This window comes from Oncorhynchus clarkii, chromosome 18 (assembly GCF_045791955.1).
Source record: "Oncorhynchus clarkii lewisi isolate Uvic-CL-2024 chromosome 18, UVic_Ocla_1.0, whole genome shotgun sequence".
In the NCBI taxonomy this organism is placed as follows: domain Eukaryota; kingdom Metazoa; phylum Chordata; class Actinopteri; order Salmoniformes; family Salmonidae; genus Oncorhynchus; species Oncorhynchus clarkii.
In genome coordinates, this window is record NC_092164.1 from 47124597 (window position 1) to 47147014 (window position 22418).

Consider the following 22418-nt stretch of genomic DNA (forward strand, 5'->3'; position numbering starts at 1 on the left):
TCTCGTTCCATCTTCTCTCACTGCCGCCAGTAGGTTTCCTCTCACTACCATATTTGGGAGTGAGTGGTAATGCCAACCGGATGCTTCACATTTACACATCCGTCTCATTGTTCTATCTGTGGTAGCATCCTACTACATCTACACCCCCACAGCCACTCCAAATAAACAGATGACAGACACTAAAACTCTCTCACCCTTCTGCTGTGTAGCTCCAAAGTGATCCTTTTAATCATATTGGCAGTGATTTCTTCTCCATCAGTCTGAGCAAATGATCCCTAACAAAACCCATAAAGAATATGAATTATTTGGACTGATGTGGAATTTCAATTAGTTAGTTCTTACGAATGTGTTTGTTGGACAAAAGTGACACTTGCCAGACTCTTGATTAGAGACACAACAAAATGTGTGCACTCAACTCCCAATATGCCCATGTCAAAAGTAGTGCACTATATAGGAAATATAGTGCTATTTGAGAGAGAGAGAGAGAGAGAGAGTGAGAGAGAGAGAGAGAGAGAGAGATTCTGTGCTGTAATGATGCCTCAGTGTATTGACTCTCCAGGTGCTGTGTACCCACACCTGCCAACATTATAGCCCCTATATCCTCTAGCTCAGGGGTTTCCTAACTGTTCTTGCCCAGGGACCCCCACCCAGGCAAACCGGCAACCCAGGGATCCACATCATACGTTAGCAAAATAAAAATACATATATCATCATCAGGTGAATGATTTTGGCAAGGAGAATTAATCAACATTTTAAAATTAAATTATTTGGTAGATCGTTTTTTCATTATTTTGACCTCCCCACAGGTCATTGGAAGAGGAAGTGTAAACTCTAACATAGTCTATTAACTTGAAATCTGATCTTCCAGTCAGTTGTTTGTCTGAATGCAGGCGTAACAGAAACAAATAACTGACCATGGCTATCTGGATCACTAAGTTGACTACAGATTCAGAGTTGTTTTTTCTTCTTGTGTTAAGTAAGCGCGTCATACCCCAAATTTTGAAACGCTTTAAAAAAATCAGACAGGTAGTGTTGGGCTAATTGACACACAGCCATCTGTCTAACATGGTGGCCTGGTGGTGTTCAGGGACTCAGCAACACATCAGTTAGGTAGCTACCACCTGGAGAAGCACAGCGACAGATGAACAGAGCTGAGACAGGATCCCCCTCCTTCCTGTTAACATTGGCCCCTGCAGGTCGGGGGCGTCGAGCGGTCGGGGAATGCTGTCAGCTCCATTTAGGGAGTGTGGTGGTGATGGGTGTCATGGCGATGGCAGGTGAACGCGAGGAGCGGTCGAGGGCGATCAGCGTCAGAGACGAGGCGAGGCACCATGATGATATGACAACAGGTCTAACTGACGACCACCTCCGTGACCGAGAGACCTCCCTGTCTCTGACTAGCTGAACCACTGTCTGGCAGTCTACCTGTCTGTGAAAAGCTCAAACTCTAAAGGATACTTCTGAAAGTGAGCACACAAAGCTGACAGGTCTGCCCCTTGTAGTGCACACACACAAACACACACTGTGGCATGCACACAAACACACGCTCTCTCCCTCTCTCTTTCTCTCTCACACTCACACACACGTTCTCTCTTTCAAACACACACTGTGGCATGCACACAAACACACGCTCTCTCCCTCTCTCTTTCTCTCTCACACTCACACACACATTCTCTCTTTCAAACACACAGACTCACACTCACAGTGAACGTCCCCGCCAGTCAGTGTTTTATTGCTGAATTTGACAGTAAAAAGGTCCGTTTCAAGTTCCCTGCTGGACAGACAGAAATAAAATAACAACATCATGTGAAAACTCGCCAATTCCTTGGCTGTTTGATCCAAACACACACACACACAAACACACACACACACACACACACACACACACACACACAGTGAAAGTGCCATCCACTGACGGACTGAGATGCTTTTAGGGACTATAGAGAACAATGGTATTTAACTGGGAGGCTGGGACATTAACGTCTGTCAGGAACAACACAGCTTTACTCCATCTCTCCCCTCCTCACACTCCTTGCATCTCTTCTCCTCACACTTCCTCCATTCTACCAATCAGCTCAGCGCCCTATGAGAGAATATACTTCTCTACCAAACATCCCCACTGTCGAGACCCAGCCCCTACCGGGAACGATAAGAGGAAATCACCTTTAGACAAAAGGAGAAATAAAATATATATTTGAGTGACTCAGAGAAGTCCTATACAAAAGGCAGCAGAGCTTTGCCAAGTCCTATGCCTATGTCCAGCTGAACTGATGGAATGTTTCAGAGGCCACCACAAAGGTCCTCAACTCTGGTGATTAAATGTCAAGCAACTTCAAATTCATGTTGAACACTCAAACCGGCTGCAAAAAGCCACAGCTGCAGCATTGCCAATAAATACAGTACCAGTCAAACATTTGGACACACCTACTCATTCAAGGGTTTTTCTTTCTTTCTTTATTCCTACTATTTTCTACATTTTAGAATAATCGTGAAGACTTCAAAACTATGAAATAACACATATGGAGTCATGTAGGAATCAAAAATTTTATTAACAAATCAAAATATATTTTATATTTGAGGTTCTTCAAATAGCTACCATTTGCCTTGATGACAGCTTTGCACACTTTGCATTCTCTCAACCAACTTTATGAGGTAGTCACCTGGAATGGATTTCAATTAACAGGTGTGCCTTGTTAAAAGTTCATATGTGGAATTTCTTTCCTTCTTAATACGTTTGAGCCAATCAATTTTGTTGTGACAAGGTAGGGGTGGTATATAGCCCTATTTGGTGAAAGACCAAGTCCATATTATGGCAGGAACCGCTCGAATAAGCAAAAAGAAAGGACAATCCATCATTACTTTAAGACATGAAGGTCAGTCAATATGGAACATTTCTTCAAGTGAAGTCTCAAAACCCATCAAGCGCTATGCTGAAACTGGCTCTCATGAGGACATGAGGACCGCCACAAGAAAGGAAGACAAAGAGATATCTCCGCTTCAGAGGATAAGTTCATTAGAGTTAACTGCACCTGAGATTGCAGCCCAAATAAATGCTTCACAGAGTTTAAGTAACATACACATCTAAACATCAACTGTTCAGAGGAGACTGTGTGAATCAGGCCTTCATGGTCGAATTGCTGCAAAGAAACCACTACTAAAGGAAACTAATAAAAGAAGATACTTGATTGGACCAAGAAACACAAGCAATGGACAATAGACCCGTAGAAATCTGTCTAAATTTTGTGATATGTGGTTCTAACCACCGTGTCTTTGTGAGACGCAGAGTAGTTGAACAGATGATCTCTGCATGTGTGGTTCTCACTGTGAAGCATGGAGGAGGTGGTGTGATGGTGCTTTTCTGGTGGTGACACAGCATTCTGCAGTTATACACCATCAATTCTGGTTTGCGCTTAGTGGGACTATAATTTGTTTTTCATCAGGACAAAATATAAAATCTATTTTGATTTATTTAACACTTTTTTGGTCAATAAATAATTCCATTTGTGTTATTTCATAGCAGTAATACAACCCTTGAATGGGAATGGTGTACTGTATGTTGGGTCGCAACCTGAATGACGAATCTTAGAACTATATGCAGAAGTGCTAAACGTTGTGGCAATTAAACTGTGTGTGGTCGGGTAATAGGGAAAGCTTTGGTGAATCATTCTATCTGTCTGCTTGACTGCTTCGCAGTGAGGCCGTTTCTCTCAGCGTGTGTTGACCCGTCCGTTTGAGGGAGGGAAGAAGGCGGTCCATGTCTAAAGATGTCTTAAAGCCGTCTGTCCATTAAAGCTGACTAATTTTAAAAAGTGACTTCTCTCTCTAGTCAGGTGAAGAAGAGTCAGAGCTAGACAGATGAAATTCTTCATATGGATGGAAGAAAGAGTACAGTTCAGCAAAGAAAAGCCTAAAAATATAACAAGGTAGCCCGGCTGGTCATAATATGTGATAGACCAATCCGAGAAACTTCCATCCCTCTTCTCTGTGTGTGTGTTTGTGCTCCCATGTTCTCCTTTCCAAGCTGTGTTCCCCAAGAGAGCTTTGTGAGTGTTGAACCATTTTCTGTATGATGAAAGATCTGTCCGATCCACACCACAGTATCCAGCACAGCCAACACTTCTATCCCCTCGTCCTTGGTATAACCCCAAGCCTGGCGCCCACCCACCTTCTCCCATCAGTGTGTTCTCATGTGGTTTCCCTTCCCACGTTCACCCTCTACACCCCCAATCACAGTGTGTTTCACACTGACTGCATGTCAGTACTGGGAGAGAGTTGGAAACATAGGGTCCTGCCAGATTAAATTACCTTCTCTACTACTATAACTCCTCCAAGCAACACACACACACACACACACACACAAACGGGTGCTGCTATGCAGTGATCTGACAAGGAATGCTTTTACAACAGCAAAACTACTCAATCAGGTAGCACTCAGGGGATGCACCATGCAACTATAGGAAATGAAGCTCTGCTCAATCAGGTATAACTATAGGAAAAGCAAGCCCTGCTCAATCAGGTGTAACTATAGGAAAAGCAACCTTGCTCAATCAGGTGTAACTATAGGGAAAACTAGCCCTGCTCAGCCTCGATAAGCTATATGAAAAGCAAGAAGCGAGGAGTAATAGACCCATGTGAGTTAGTGCAATCAGACACAGACAGTCTCAGCAGTAAGATATACATACATATACCATAAACAGACCACTGAGGCAGGAAGCGTCACTTCACCGTCTGTACAAAACATTAGGAACAACTTCCCTAATATTGAGTTGCACCCCATTTTGCCCTCAAAACAGACTCAATTCGTCGGGGCATGGACTATACAAGGAGTCGAAAGCGTTCCACAGGGATGCTGGTCCATGTTGAATACAATGCTTCCCACTGTTGAGTTGGTTGGATGTCCTTTGGGTGGTGGATCATTCTTGATACACACGGGAAACTGTTGAGCGTGTAAAACCCAGCAGCATAGCAGTTCTTGACACACTCAAACCAGTGAGCCTGGCACCTACTACCATACCCTCTTCAATTAAATATTTTGTCTTGCCCATTCACCCTCTGAATAGTACACATACACAATACATGTCTCAATTGTCTCAAGACTTGAAAAAACTTTTTTAACCTGTCTCCTCCACTTCATCTAAACTGAATTAAGTGGATTTAACAAGTGACATCAATAAGGGATCATAGCGTTCACCTGAATTTGGTGCCAGAGGGCCTGGATGTTGCTTTGGAGGCCACTACATGGGCCCCACCAGGAGAATAATCTAGGGGAAACACTACTATGGAGGGAGTGGAATGCATACAGCCAGTTATTTGCAGTATACTATAACAGTAACTAGTAAAGGTTCTACATGGCTTGTCTGTAAGTGATACCCAGCAGCGCCAGAGTATTTATAACATACAACTGTCGCATGGAGAATGCTCCCACAGGGTCTGGGTTTCAAATACACTATTTTAGTACATTGAGAGGCACTATTACACTGTCTAAGTACTATGTCATGTAAAGTGAATCTAGACATGGCCAAGCCCCTGCCTTACAAAAAAAAACCTTTCACTGCTAACACTCAGGTTAAGCTGAGCCAGGATTGTCACCAGGGGAATTTTCCCTTTAAAGAACTGTTCCTTCCAAACTAGACAACTGTATATTCTACAATGAAAACGATAAAGACAGTTCACGACCAACACATGTAAAATGGTCCCGGGTGAAATGGCAGCAGTTTTACGGGCGCCCAACCAATTGTGCTATTATGTGGGGGGTTTTTTGCGTTATTTGTAACTTATTTTGTACATAATGTTTCTGCAAATGTATCTTACTGCAAAAAAAAACAGCTTCTGGATATCTGGACAGCGATCACTCACCTCGGATTAGACAAAGATTTTTTTCTTCAACAAGCAGGACGCACAGGACATTCTCCCGACATGGCCAACTTCCCAGTTGTTTTCAAGAGGAAGAGACGCAGGTACAGAGGACACAGAGCGGGATGCCTCGTGAGGATCCTCAGAAGGCGTGTGGGAAAACTGCCGTTACCGTCAATATTACTCGCCAAAGTGCAGTCATTGGACAATAAATTAGACGAGGTACGATCATGAATATCCTACCAACAGGACATCAAAAACTGTAATATCCTATGTTTCACTGAATCGTGGCTGAATGATGACATGGATATTCAGCTAGCGGGATATACACTGCACCAGCAAGATAGAACAGCACACCCCGAGGGGGGGGCGATTTCTGCATTTTTGTGAACAACAGCTGGTGCACGAGAATCTTCTGATAAATTGCAGGCCACACTAGCCTAGAGGGTTTTCAGCTATACTTTTCGTGGCTGTTTATTTACCACCACAGACAGATGCTGACACTAAGACCGCAAAGCTGTATAAGGAAATAAGCAAACAGGAAACCATTCACCCAGAGGCGGCGCTCCTAGTGGCCGGAGACTTTAATGCAGGGAAACTTAAATCAGTTCTACCTAATTTCTATCAACATGTTATTGATAGATGATAGATAACATGTCAAAATGTGCAACCAGAGGGAAAAAAATCTAAATCACCTGTACTCCACACACAGAGATGCATACAAAGTTCTTCCTGGCCCTCCATTTGGTAAATCCGACCACAACTCTATCCTCCTGATTCCTGCTTACAAGCAAAAATTAAAGCAGGATGCATCATCGACTTGGTCCATAAAAAAGTGGTCAGTAGATGAAGTGCTAAACAACAGGACTGTTTTGCAAACACAGACTGGAACATGTTCTGGGACTCTTCTGATGGCATTGAGAAGTACACCACATCAGTCAATGGCTTTAGCAATACGTGCATTGAGGACTTCGTCCCCACAGTGACTGTACGTACATACCTTAACCAGAAGCCATGGATTACAGGCAACATTCGCACTGAGCTAAAGGGTAGAGCTGCCACTTTCAAGGTGTGGAACTCTAACCCGGAAGCTTATAAGAAATCCTGCTATGCCCTGCGACGAACCATCAAATAGGCAAAGCGTCAATTCAGGGCTAAGATTGAATGGTACTACACCAGCTGCGACACTCGTCTTATGTGGCAGGGCTTGCAAACTATTACAGACTACAAAGGGAAAGACAGCCACGAGCTGCCCAGTGACATGAGCCTACCAGACGAGCTAAATCACTTCTATGCTCGCCTCGACGCAATCAACACTGAGGCATGCATGAGAGTATAAGCTGTTCCGGACGACTGTGTGATCACGCTCTCCGTAGCTGACATGAGTAAGACCTTTAAACAGACCAACATTCACAAAGCTGCGGGGCCAGACGGATTACCAGGACGTGTGATCCAGGCATGTGCTGACCAACTGGCAGGTGTCTTCACTGACATTTTCAACATGTCATTGATTAAGTCTGTAATATCAACATGTTTCAAGCAGATCACCATAGTCCCTGTGCCCAAGAACACGAAGGCAACCTGCTTAAATGACTACAGACCTGTAGAACTCACGTCCGTAGCCATGAAGTGCTTTGAAAGGCTGGTAATGGCTCACATCAACACCATTATCCCAGAAACCCTAGACACACTCCAATTTGCATACCGCCCAAACAGATCCACAGATGATGCAATCTCTATTGCACTCCACACTGCCAGAGTAACAACCTATCCCTCAATGTAACCAAGACTAAGGAGATGATTGTGGACTACAGGAAAAGGAGGACAAAGCACGCCCCCATTCTCATCGACGGGGCTGTAGTGGAGCAGGTTGAGAGCTTCAAGTTCCTTGTTGTCCACATCCCCAACAAACTAGAATGGTCCAAACACACCAAGACAGTCGTGAAGAGGGCACGACAAAGCCTATTCCCCCTCAGGAAACTAAAAATATTTGTCATGGGTTCAAAGATCCTCAAAAGGTTCTACAGCTGCAACATCGAGAGACTGGTTGCATCACTGCCTGGTATGGCAATTGCTCGGCCTCCGACCGCAAGGCACTACAGAGGGTAGTGTGCATGGCCCAGTACATCACTATATCACAATATAATATATAATATAATATATATAATATAATATACCTTGATGAAGACAGCCTGGCTGTCGAAACGTTGGTAATTACATTTTTGCATCTGAGCTCCTAGAGTGTGCAGCTCTCTTTTATTTTAGAGCCAGGTCTAAACCTGTTGTATTCGGTACAAGTGACAAATAAACATTGATTTGATTTGATTTTAATTTGCTGTAAGCCTCCCAGACCTGTCTCTACAGAATTAAAAACACACATTGTCATTGTATTAGGTATCATGACAATGAAACTGTATAAGCTGTATAAAGCATTGGACGTCGTATGTAAAAACTGTTCGTGTGCGTGCGTGCGTGCGTGACAGCGTTAAATAATAGACGAGTTTGCTTTCAGCAATCAAATCATAACACACAAAGGAACGTGCGGATGTTTTAATCGAATTGACCGTTAACAGAAACAATCCCATCCCACGATGTAGTTTAATCTAAAACAACCCATAACAACATTATATTCAAATTTAATTGATTGATCATAATCTCTTAATTATATGACAATATCATTACAGAGTGCAGTTCAGAGAATTTGAGTGCGATGTTATTAAACTATTCCAACATGAGAAATGTTATGCCATCACATTTTGACAATTCTTCACGGTACGTGCCAACGGTAACAAAACATTGTGACACTTGACCCTTCTGTGAAGAATAGATAAATTAACTTAACTCAACAGAGTTCATTTTCCCATAGACTCAAAAAGTGACAGTCTTGAAATGAATGAAAAAAGTAGTTATTGGATATCCTTGTAGGCTAATTTCAACGACTAAAACAATAACATAAAACAAATAAAACGAATAATAGCACTCTAGTTTTCCACTTACTAGGTTACATGTTTATTACAGCTTAGAAACATGTGCCCAGTCAGTGCCCACAAATGCCACGGACAGCCCAGCCAACTGTCCTTTCACAGGTGCGCAGCGGTGCAGTGCGTGACTCCCAATAAACAAAACACGTTATTGTCTTTACCTGTTGGCCCTTGGTCCATAGTATCAGTGTAGATCCCGACGACCAGCATCAGTAGAATCACTCCGCTATACATTTTAACGTTTTAGTCCAGCTCCCGTTATCAGACGAAATCCTTGTAGTGAGTGACTGCGGCAGGACTGTTCCAAAGTTGTCCGCTCATTGATGACTGAATTCCTTGCTGAAAAGAGTCAACCCCCATGCAAAACACACTGGCAATTTGAGCCGCTACAGCTGACGTAGGGGCAAAGAACGATAAAAGAAACCTTACTTCACTAAGCGCCGGCAATCAAGTGGTCAAATACAGGTCTACAGCGCCGCCATGCGGTAGCTTTGTATTACAGCGACACAATCATATCCCCCCCCAAAAAACATTTTCTCTACAAATTAAACACAGATTTTGTGTGAGTGGAACATCTTATATTAATTAGCATTTTATATTGAAACCAACCATAACCATAACGATGTTCAATGCCTAATTGATATGGATATATGCAAATGTCAATACCTATGTTATGCCTCAACAGAATATGCTGTACATACAGTACAGTCTTTATGTATTTTTCTTAGCAGCAGAGACAGTGTGGGAGGGAGTTGTAGGCTACTCCAGATGCCTGTGGTGGGTGGGTGAAATGCAGCAGGAGGAGAGGAAGGTTTGGACACTCCATGGTCACTTACAACTTGGCACTCTGGTTGAATCAACGTAATTTCCACATCATTTCAATGAAATTACATTGAACCAATGTGGAATAGACAATGAATTGACATCTGTGCCCAGTGGGTAATACCATCACAAGATAACAGGTCAGCAAGACACTCACCCTCTCTCTCTCTCTCTCTCTCTCTCTCTCTCTCTCTCTCTCTCTCTCTCTCTCTCTCTCTCTCTCTCTCTCTCTCTCTCTCTCTCTCTCTCTCTCTCTCTCTCTCTCTCTCTCTCTCTCTCTCTCGCTCTCTCGCTCTACCTCTCTCTCTCGCTCTCTCGCTCTACCTCTCGTTATGCTCTGTCGCTGTACCTCTCTCACTCCCTCACTACACAGACTTCCATACTGGCCTGGAAACCAGCATGAAGAACAAAGTGAGAGGAGGGAAATGGTGAGGAAACGAAAGAGAGAGAGTGGGTAGGCTTGCAGGCATCAGAACCATGGCTCTCACCAGCCAACCAACTGTAAGGCCAATGCAACAGATGGAGGCTCATAGCAGAATAATGTCATCTATGACACAGGAGTGGTACGTTTCAGGTAATGTAGTAGCTATTTGAAGAGTCTCTACATCCATCTAAACATTACTTAGGCAGTTCTTTGGCTCCAAACGTGCAGCACTCAACTAAAACGTCTGTAAAATATGCAGACTTTTCTCAGTTACAACGTTGCTCTCTTTTCCTGTGCAAGCATTTGACTCAGATAGTCAGACAAATTACCATACATCTGAATGATGTATATCACAGATCAGGACACTGTCCTCTTTAGAAAGTTATGAAACGAATCAAACTACTTTAGCCGCAGGCACTCCATTTTTCTGATTTGAAAATGTTCCAGAGTCCGTAGAGTCTTAATCTCCTGATGGAAAGCAATCAGCATTTACAGTACTTTAGAAAGCCTGTCACACACAGAACAACACACACACACACACTCACACTCACACACGCACAGACATACACACACACAAGCACTGCTTAGCGGAAGATATGGACAAATGCTACTCGTCTTAGAAATCATTTTCATTGAGCCATTAATGTTGTTTTATTTCACAACATCAATTTTCCAATCAGCATGGGTTGCTTGAGAAAGTTAGTCGATAAAACAAAGGTTGGAATCAGGTCCTTCCCTCGGGAGAAAGAAAAGCATACCGTGTCATTGTGAACAGTAAGCAAATGATAGGGTCATAATAAGCAACAAGACAATCTAACGATTGGATTTTTAGAGCGTTACGTGTCACTAGGAACTATGTCAGAGGCTGTGTGTGTGTGTGTGTGTGTGTGTGTGTGTGTGTGTGTGTGTGTGTGTGTGTGTGTGTGTGTGTGTGTGTGTGTGTGTGTGTGTGTGTCAGAACAGCTTCATATCAAGGTTGTTTGGACTAAGAAACCGATTACATACAATTTGACATTAAATCACAGGAATCAAGTGATTTTCACACAGCATGAAACTAAGGCTCTGTATTTCAAATGCATGTAGCATAATGTTTCAGGAAATGCACATTGGCATCTGAGATCTAACACTGATCTAACATCTGTGGATATGGACCAACCAAGCTTCTGGTAAATCACCAACAACATTCTGCCTTGTGTTTGTCACTGTACCTGTGAAACAAAACAGCCAGTAGCAAAAAGTCTGTCAGTTTAAAAGTACAGTGAATATAAGGATATTCAGAAACTCTTGGAGGACTATGAAAGTGGACGTCAAAAATGCTTCTTTATTGTTAAAGACCAACTCGTTTCAGCATGTGCCCTTCCTCTGGGTTTTTTGGAGGAAAGTACAGTGACATATAGTCCTGTGAAGAGAGGCAGAAGATTGAGGGGTGAGGAGGGGCAAGGTGAGGTGATGTGCAGCAAGCAACAGACAGGAGTAGAATCAGCAGTAGTGGCAGTGGAATACAGATAGTGGACATGTGGCAGAGAGGGACTGTGAGCCAACAGTGCCTGCACACACAGACACATACACACACACACACACACACACACACACACACACACACACACACACACACACACACACACACACACACACACACACACACACACACACACACACACACATTCACACACACACACACACACACACACACACACTCCCATCAGCAGTTGGTAGGATAATCGGGGGGTCGAGTCAAGCAGGGGTGTCGTCTTGCATCTCGATGCAAACTAAGCATAGCGTTGTCAGCCTGTAAGCCCGTCAGTTCAGAGGAGCATCTCTCTTCTCTCTGACACCCGTGCAGCACTGCCAGCTCAACCCTCACCAGGATTTATTTTCAGAAGCACAGGAGCAACAACCAGTGCCCCACCCAGAGTCACACTCCTCTTCATGTGCCGACACACACACACACACACAAAACCGAAAGGACAATACACACACACACAGAGAGGAAAACACACACGTGTACACACACACACAAGTACGTATGCAAAGGACAACTCACACATACACACACACACACACACAGCAAACATTCATTACAACATTATTCCAGTCTGAAGGACTGTTAATTCTAAGTGTGCTGTACTAAATAAATGTTAATCGGACCTGATGACTCTGATCATTGAACAACTTAAAAAGGATATTATCGAGATCGCAACCTCAGTAGAAAATTCACAGCAAGCTCTACGAGACGATCTTAATGACCCTATTAAACTGGATGATCTCATTAAGAGTAACGCTGACCTTCAGACTAAGATTACGACCAAACTGAAGGAGAGGAAAATCAAGAAGTATAAACGCGATTTGTAGATAAGAACAGCGGACTAATATATCTCTGACGAGCACAAGAAACCAAAAAAACGGAAGAGAGAAGCTGATGACAGACGCCGAGGTCCTCTGTCAGACCAACTATCCACAGACAGCGCTAACTCTGGCTCCTCTACCAACGGTGAGCCTTTTTTCTACAACAGAAGGTGGGGACACCTGGGACAATGTCGAGGCCAACACCGCCAGCACGTAAGAGGGTTCGACGCATACGTCTGGGGAAGAAGAAATCCACTACCATCCCGCGACACCTATCAATTGAGACCCAGGACGGGCCCGCAGTCCAACAGGAGCTAAATGTCTTCAACTTATCAAATAAGACCCTGACGTCCGCTCACCTCAGTGTTCTGAATAAGGGGTTAACATTTGTACCCACTGCATACATTAATGACTTTGATGTCCAGATTGATGTATTCAAGTTTTTCCGGAATCTGAGATTGCGTGAGTTCTTTGATAAGAGTGAAACTTACATGCCTTAACTTGAAATGTCATCCTCCGTGAGAGGTATACATAGGTCTACCACGCTAATCAATAGACTTACATGTCCAACCGTGAGTCAAGGAGGAGATGGAGCCATTAACCCAGCTGAGGTACCTGAGAACTCTGAGAGAACAACATTTAGAGCAGAAAGTTCATTTGTACCTCCCCCCAAACGTAATGCATCCATAGAAACCTTCTGTAGGATTGTTGAAAATGACAATAATATTACAGGTGAATGTAGGTGACTTAACTGAAAGACAAACAGAAACACAAATCCTATGATAACCTGAGTAGAGACGAGATAATGGCTCTTATGGACTTAAAGTCAGATCCTTCGATTATCATGAAATAATGTCACAGAGAAGGAGGAATTTGTACACAAAACAAATGTGACTATGTGAATGAATGTCGCAGACAACTATCTAAAGGTGACTTCTATCACAAACTGAATTGTGACCCAACCCTGGAATTCCAGCATAATATCTCATCCACAGTGGAAAGATGTTTGGAATCAGGACAAATCACTAAAAAAGAAGTTGAATTTCTATGTGTGAAATTTCCCAAGATACCAACTTTCTATACAATCTCTAAATTACACAAACAAGTATCTCCTCCTCCAGGTAGACCCAGTGTCTCCTCCCCCAGGTAGACCCAGTGTCTCCTCCCCCAGGTAGACTCATTGTAGCAGCAATCGACTCTGTGACATCCAACATTTCTAAATGTGTGGATTACCACATTAGACCGATGGTTGAGAATCTCCCATCTCATGTCAAAGACACTAGTCACATGATCTCATTGATAGAGGGCTTAGGAAGGATACCAGAGGGCACCCTGCTGGCCGCTTTTGATGTGGAGAGCTTGTACACTAACATCCCACACACAGGAGGCTTGCAGGCGCTGCAACACTTCCTTCAGCAGAGAAACTCTACCCTTGCTCCATCCAATGATTGCATCTTACAACTTACTGAACTGGTATTAACCCATAACTACTTTGTCTTTGAGTCAGATGTTTTCCTTCAAATTCAGGGTGTAGCCGTGGGCTCCCCTTTCTCCCCCAACTATGCAAACCTGTATGTGGGACAATTTGAAGAAGCATTCCTTTATCAAACAGAGACACAGTCCTTACTTTCTAAAATACTTCCAATGGAGGAGATACATAGATGATGTCTTTGTGCTCTGGTAAGGAAGTCAGCAGGAACTAAATGAATTCCAAACTCTATTAAACGAGAGCTCTGAATACCTCAAATTTACCATGCAGACTGATGAGAGAAAAATAAACTACCTGGATTTATGGATTATCAAAGAGAATGATGCATTACACACAGACTTATACACAAAGCCCACAGATCGCAATACCTTGCTATGTGCGGATAGTATGCATCCCCTTCCCCTCAACAATGGTCTACCATACAGTCCGTTATGCAGGGTTAAACAAATCTGTGGCCACCAGTCAGATTTTGACAGCAATGCTAAAAAAATCCAATCCTATCCAAAAACATTAACCCCTAGTGGTCTGAATATTGACTTTGATCTCAGGCCCTTCTTATGAACACATTTTCCTTTATGAACAAGTCTTATAAATGGATCTATTTTTTATTTTTTTATATATATTTTTTTACAGTTTATTAGCATACACCTGATGATGCTCATTATATATTAAGGTTGAACCAAAAGATTACCTGTAACAAAATGAAATGAAATACGAAATTATGATGTGAAATTGAATGACACAATAGTGTATGTTGATGCTAATATGATGTACAATATTCCATTATGTTTCGATATGATAACAATAGCCTAATATATTTAATATGCCATAAACTATTTTTTAACAGTTTCACTAATTCATTTTAATTAACTTAATCATTATGACACACCCCTCACTATTGTCATTGGTTACACTAATTGCACTGTGTGTCTACATAACCTGGTTCGAGTATTCATGACATTACCCTGAGGAGGGCAGAGTGATGCTGAAACGTTGGCAAATACCCATTCAATTGCTGGGAGTTTATACATGGAGTGTATACTTTATTTGTTTTGATAGTTTACAGTTTATTCGCCGTTAGTCAGCACCTCCACACAAACTACAGCATTATTCTGGGTGTGCGCCAGCTCATGTCTTTTTTTAAATCTACTGTTAATTGTCAACATGGAATAAAGTAAACATCTGTATACTGTACATTTTCATACATCACCTGCATCATCCTAAGAGTTTATACCTACTCTTTGACCTTTGGTAGTAAGTTGGTGGTTGAAGATATCCCTCAAGTGGTGTGGGGGCTGTGCTTTGGCAAAGTGGGTGGGGTTATATCCTTCCTGTTTGGCCCTGTCCGGGGCTGTCCTCGGATGGGGCCACAGTGTCTCCTGACCCCTCCTGTCTCAGCCTCCAGTATTTATGCTGCAGTAGTTTATGTGTCGGGGGGCTAGGGTCAGTTTGTTATATCTGGAGTACTTCTCCTGTCCTATTCGGTGTCCTGTGTGAATTTAAGTGTGCTTTCTCTAATTCTCTCTTTCTCTCTTTCTTTCTCTCTCTCGGAGGACCTGAGCCCTAGGACCATGCCCCAGGACTACCTGACATGATGACTCCTTGCTGTCCCCAGTCCACCTGGCCGTGCTGCTGCTCCAGTTTCAACTGTTCTGCCTTATTATTATTCGACCATGCTGGTCATTTATGGACATTTGAGCATCTTGGCCATGTTCTGTTATAATCTCCACCCGGCACAGCCAGAAGAGGACTGGCCACCCCACACAGCCTGGTTCCTCTCTAGGTTTCTTCCTAGGTTTTCGGCCTTTCTAGGGAGTTTTTCCTAGCCACCGTGCTTCTACACCTGCATTGCTTGCTGTTTGGGGTTTTAGGCTGGGTTTCTGTACAGCACTTTGAGATATCAGCTGATGTACGAAGGGCTATATAAATACATTTGATTTGATTTGATTAGTATCAGACTGGACTAAGATTTTAGGAGCAAGATATCGACCAGGGCCAAAGACCCACATCCCTCCTTCCCTTATGTGAAATGCAAGAGCAGGATATTTCTATACTTCAATACACACACACACACAAACACACACTTCACTTCCATGGGGGTAATTGCAGTACACAATGGTACTTTAAGCCGCACGTTTTCTCATCAGTGCAAAGTAATTACACAGGGTCCCAGGGGAGCCAAAAAAACACATGTAGAGTGGAGAATGAACCCTGCACTAGTAGGTGATGGAGACTGGCTGCATCAGGATTATTAAACAGGAGACCAGGCCGCAGCATTGTGGATCAGAATACTGATCATATCACCTACGCTCTCAGCTCATTACAGCCCCTCTCCTCTCAGTTCAACCAGGCTCTGTTTCAGCTCTCTCACCTCAGCTCCTCTCCTCTCTGTCCAGGCTCTGTTTCTTAGGATCTGGAGAGGGAGGAAGTTTGGCAGCTTGTTAACCTGTGAGAGAGGTTATAGGGGAGTATGTATGGTATGCACTACAATGGCCTAAAGAATCAAGGGCTTCAGTCAAGTACGTAATCTCCCTCGGGGTAATTCCTTTGGGTGTCCAAGAATAGTTAGATAGCAGTCTAAAGTGGGTTTTATTGGGGAAAAAGTCACTGTGTGCAGATGAGAATACATGGTTATTTTAAGCACTCAGCACACACACACACACACACACACACACACACACACACACACACACACACACACACACACACACACACACACTCACACATTTACACATTCACACACACTTGTGTTAATTGAGTGTTAGTATCATGCTAAATCAGTTGCGAGGTGAGTATAAACACAACTGTGACATTGAATTAATTATTATAACTGTGGAAGTAATTAAACTGTTCAGTTATAGTAAACACACACACACACACACACACACACACACACACACACACACACACACACACACACACACACACACTGCCAACCCGTGAAAATCAACTATACTTTCCCTTTAACTTGTATTACAACCTTCTCTCAATCTCTCTCATTAACTCCCTTTCTATCACCTTCATTCTCACTCCCTCTCTCTATCTCACTTGTTCTCAGGGGCGAACTGGCCTTCTGGCATTTCTGGCAAATGCCAGATGGGCTGGATCATTTTTAGCCTAGTGGGCGTGTCTGCTTTAGGTTGTTGTCACTCCCCCTCTACCTATTTCAATGTGTGTCTGGCTTACAGTATCTCCCAGACCTCCAAGAAGCATACTTCTTCTCCAGCGTACTTGAGTCATGCTGCTTCTCACCTATAGATCTGGCATCTTGAGTTCATTTCAGTTAATCTTCAGTTCGTTTCAGTTGATGGCCATGTTATGAAGGTGAACTGTGTTACAAATGACTAGGTGTTCCCAGCTGTCTGTTCTATCATTCTGTCAGTGATACAATAGTGGTCATTAAATTCCTTTTGACAATACAAGTGGCACTCGCCTAGCTAGCTTCGCCCTCATGTGGGTGCTAGCAAGCAAGCTAAGTAGTGTTAGGTATTAACAGCCGTTGTCAGCCAATCCAGCAGTGGCTGGAAGCTAAGAAGAGCTTCGATTGGTCACTTGCGTCACGATTTCACAGAGGATTTGCATGAAGTTCAACTTTCTCCAACTTTTTTCAAGTCGTGTTCAGCCACCTTGCCTATGATAGCATCGCTTCACCAATCCCCCGCCCACTCCGCTTCTCTTGCTTTCCTTCCATTGAATTTGAATGGCTTCCAATGCTTCACCATATGATGCTGCTCGATATTAACACAGGCCGTTCAATTATTATTTTACAACGTAATGAAGAACTGTGGAATATGTCTGTTACCTTTGAATAGTTATGTGGTAAATTATCAATTTGACTTTGGTATGAACCAAAGGAGGGGCTAGGTGAATATAAGCTCCTGTTTTGGCCTTTATTGTCAGATTAGTTTTGGTATGTGAGAGGAAGCTGTGTTGAGCTTGGTATATATCCCAACTTGAGTTGGGGTACCCCTGGTCCCCATAAGGCCCCACTTTTACAATGCCAGTCTGAGTGCAAGGTATATTCCTGCTTGAGCTTCAATATGGAGGAGATGCTGTTTTGATCAGTTCAGTAAACCAAGAGCTATGGGGTCATGGGGTTAAGCTCTACCCATCCACACCCTGCCAAGTCTAGAACAACAAGTTACTACCTGAGGACAGAGGAGCAGTGACAGTATGAATCAATAGAAAGGAGAGAAAGAAAAAGGAGGAGGGATGAAATGATGATTGATGTTGATGAGAGTGGGAGACATACACAGCTCTGGCATCTCTCTCACAGTTCAGCCTAACCCTGCTGTCTCAGACAGAGATAAGGGGAAGGAGATAGGGTCAGCATGACAGGCAGGGTGAAGGTCACACACACACACACACACACACACACACACACACACACACACACACACACACACACACACACACACACACACACACACACACACAGACTTGAGAAAGATAAGGTGGGGGATAGGGCCTCCATGGCAGGCAGGGTAACAATCCAACCCTCAATCTCTCGCAGATCAGACCAGACTGTGTAAACAAGAACACTCCTGTCTCCCTGTAGAATAATAGAAGTTCACACCTCTGTCCATCTCCATCCCTCGCTCCTTCATATGTCAGCTCCCCTCCTTCAACTCCCTCCCTCCCTGTCCTTCTTTCTCTCCTCCCTTACCTCCCCTCCCTCTCTCCCTCTTGCCTTCCCTCTCTCCTTCCCATCCTCTCTCCTTCTCTTCTCTTCCCTTCCCTCCCTGTCCTTCTTTCTCCTCATTGTCATAGTCCAACAGGCAAGGCACACCTGCTGACTGAGGTAGCTGTGTCTCCTGTGGCTGCCAACATGGCTGGCACAGAGGGGGAGAGAGGGTGGTGCAAGTGGCACTGCCAGCTGCCATGGTGGTATCTGTCCTCTTCCACAAACCACAGCACAGCCACAATATACACACACACACACACACACACACACACACACACACAAACACACACACACACACACACACACACACACGCATACACATCACCAGTGCTCTGGCAGTAATGCCAACCAGGTCGCTCTGCCTGAACTAAAACGTGTCATGTGTATCATGTTTGAACTTGGTCATTGTGGAAGGTGCCTATTTACGCCACAAAGGCTTTTTCATTTTTCCTAGAAATCATTTAGAAACATTTTCCTGCTTGCATCCTCTGACAGGAACAGATTGTGGAATGTGTCACACATACTGTGAGCTGTGTTTGACAGCCAGCCAGGTTAATCTTTAAAACATGAAGATTAATTTGACTAAAATGTGCAGTAAATTGGATTTAAAGTAGAGTAGATGATGATCTTAGAGCAAATAAAATGGGAATTGTCTTCTGAATATGTAATTGCCTAACTCCCCACTTTCTTTGCTGTGCTTACAAACATATACTATATAATAAACATATTATACAGCATACTTTATGCCTTCCATAAAGTATAATATATAATTGATATATATATGGCATTGAGATATGTATAAGGTTAATATATTTCCTCTCAGTCACTTTCACAGCATATATGACACCACAACACAGCCTGCTGCTAACGTTACGGGTCTATTTTCTGTTCCAGCATCCTCCTTCCTCTCCCCATGACAACATGTCATACCATGGCAACATAGTGTGTCACAGAGTTACTTAATGCTTGTTTTTTTAAGTATTGGTTAAAAAGGAGCGAGAGCTACAGACATGCTCAATGTGAGCTCCTTATTTATTTGTTTTTTTTGTTTTTAAAATGAGAAACACTTGAATCTAAAAAATCATTCAAGACAAGAAGTGATGAACAACACCTCTAACAAAACCTAGCCAGCAGACTAACAAGCTAGCCATAAAGAAAATGAGCTAGAACTGTAACGCGTTTCGTCTTCATACGAAGGAGAGTCGGACCAAAATGCAGCGTGTGGTTTACGATCCATGTTTATTAATAATACGAAACACGAATCTCCAATACAATACTACAAAACAAAACGTAACGAAAACCTAAACAGCCTATCTGGTGAAAAAAAAACACATAGACAGGAACAATCACCCACCAACAAACAGTGAAACCCAGGCTACCTAAATATGGTTCCCAATCAGAGACAATGACGAACACCTGCCTCTGACTGAGAACCATATCAGGCTGAACATAGAAATAGACAAACAAGACATGAAACATAGAATACCCACTCAGATCACACCCTGACCAATCAAAACATAGAAAATACAAAGTAAACTATGGTCAGGGCGTGACAAGAACAAACCTAGCAAGGGGAGTTAATACAACTACATCAAGCAACCAAACTGAGTGAGTAAACCAAAAATCAGCACAGACTCTAACTTTAAACATCTTCTGTTTTTTTGTGTGAACATTGTTCACTCTTTTTGTTGTTGTTTTTATAGCTAAATTAGAGCTAGCTAGCAACAGTAGCAGACAAACAAAACCGGTTGCCATGGCAATGGGGCATTAGAACAGAGTAGCAGTACCTGTGGGCTCTGCTACTACTGCTATGTCCCCACTCCCCCTCAGCACTGAATCCATTCTCTACCTCCCAGAGGCCAAAAATGAGACAACGAAGAAAGCTTTTAAACAGAAACTACTAAGGCGGGGGCCAGTAACCTTTTTCGCAGACCTCTACAAAAACTGAGATGTGAGTAATCACATCTTTCTCACTAACCAGCCAAACGCATGGCGCTCAGCAGTCTGCTCTCACTACCCATCCAAAATGTAAGGACCGATACTGGAGATGAGAGGCAGGTACGGGGAGTCAACATTCAATCAGGAACAGACAGGTAACAGAACAGGAACAGCATCAAGGGCGTTGCTTTAAACCACAGCCGGACCTCTCCACCCAGGAACAGCGGAGCAATCTCCACCCCGCCGAGATCAACGAGACAACACCCCAGACCAGCACCCTGGACCACACAGCCATGGCCACAGCACTACCAACCTCAATACCCACCACAGCCAGCTCAGCACAGACCACCCCAGCCCAGCTTCAGACCCACCAAGACGAGGCCTACCGGAGTGTTTGTCTCATTTTGAAGGTAAAAAAAACAGTTATGAAATCTTTTTACGTTGCATGTTGGAATTTACAAGGATTGAAGTCCTCTGCTTTTGAGCTAAAGAGTAGAAACACAGACTTCCTGAAATAAATACATGATGTTGATATTGTAGTACTACAGGAAGCATGGTGCAGAGATGATGTTTCCACTGGCTGTCTACTAGGTTATAGGGGGATAATCGTACCATCCACCAAATTAAAATGAATCACACAGGGCAGAGACTCAGGTGGAATGCTAATATGGTATAAATTAATTAAACCAATTCAATTGAATTGATCAAAACAGGAGAATTCTATATCTGGTTAAAAATCTAGAAGGAGGCTATCTTAACAGATAAAAATGTCTTCCTCTGTGCCACATACATTCCCCCCTCAGAGTCACCCTACTTCAATGAAGAGAGTTTCTCCATTCTAGAGGGGGAGATTAGTCACTTTCAGGCCCAAGGCAATGTACTGGTCTGTGGAGACCTGAACGGTAGAACACCAGAAGAACTAGACACTATTAACAGTCATGGGGCCAAACACCTACTAGGAAGCAACAACCTTTCCCTCCCCACATACCTCCCCAGAAACAACTATGACAGTGTAAAACAAATGGAGTACAGCTCCTGGAGCTCTGTCGAACACAGGTTCTGTACATAGTCAAAGGTAGGCTAAGAGGGGAGTCTTTTGGTAGGTACACCTACAGCTCATCCCTTGGTAGCAGTACTGTAGACTACTTCATCACCGACCTCAATCCAGAGTCTCTCAGAGCCTTCACATACAGCCCACTAACACCTGTCGTGGTAATTTCCTGTATTACTAAATAATGAGAGAGCAAACCACACACAAGTCAGAGTTATTTTATAAAGTCCATCTTTAATCATATATGAGCTTCACCATAGCCCTGTTTGACTCTCAGATCAATTCAGTGTCTATAAATGAATTCTCTGAGAGTGCTTACAAAACAGTTCTTAGTATCATTTATAGCCAAGACACACCCATCTCAACTCACATGACGAATAACAGATCTTAGGAACATTGCACAAAGAACCTTTTACTTGAAAGAGGAGTATCCCATAGCTAGATAGCATTAGCTATAAATTATCGTTCAATTTGGTATCCTCAACTAAGTTCTTATCTCCTTCTTGGTACAACATAGTACCAAACCATTACCTCATCCAATGACATATATGAATTGTCAATTCTAGATACTCCCATCTCAAATACACTCCTTCCTGGACAAGATCAGAAAAGACAGTGAGCTTCTTAGGTCATATACTAAATCAAGATAAGGGCAACCTCAGAGGGGACATACAATAGTTACAGACACCTTCCCATAAGAAGACAAGCCTCCATTCTGTCCTCCTCCCCTTCTGACATTCTTCATAGCATCACATGGTTTAACAGATACATTGACATATGAAGACAAGCCTGACCTCTCCCCTCTCTGGGCCCCAAGTGACTAAACCCTA

General features: G+C 43.2%; 1 protein-coding gene across 2 annotated transcripts in view; it reads right to left on the minus strand.

Annotated features, from left to right (window-relative positions):
* LOC139373577 (receptor-type tyrosine-protein phosphatase U-like) overlaps window positions 1-9146 on the minus strand; it is a 271750-nt gene extending 262604 nt beyond the window's left edge. For both annotated transcript variants that reach the window (XM_071114246.1, XM_071114245.1), the window contains exon 1: window positions 8996-9146. In XM_071114246.1, coding sequence (XP_070970347.1) covers window positions 8996-9068 — 73 coding nt within the window. In that variant the 5' untranslated portion in view covers window positions 9069-9146. The remainder of the gene's footprint in view (window positions 1-8995) is intronic.
* Window positions 9147-22418: the final 13272 nt, after the last annotated feature.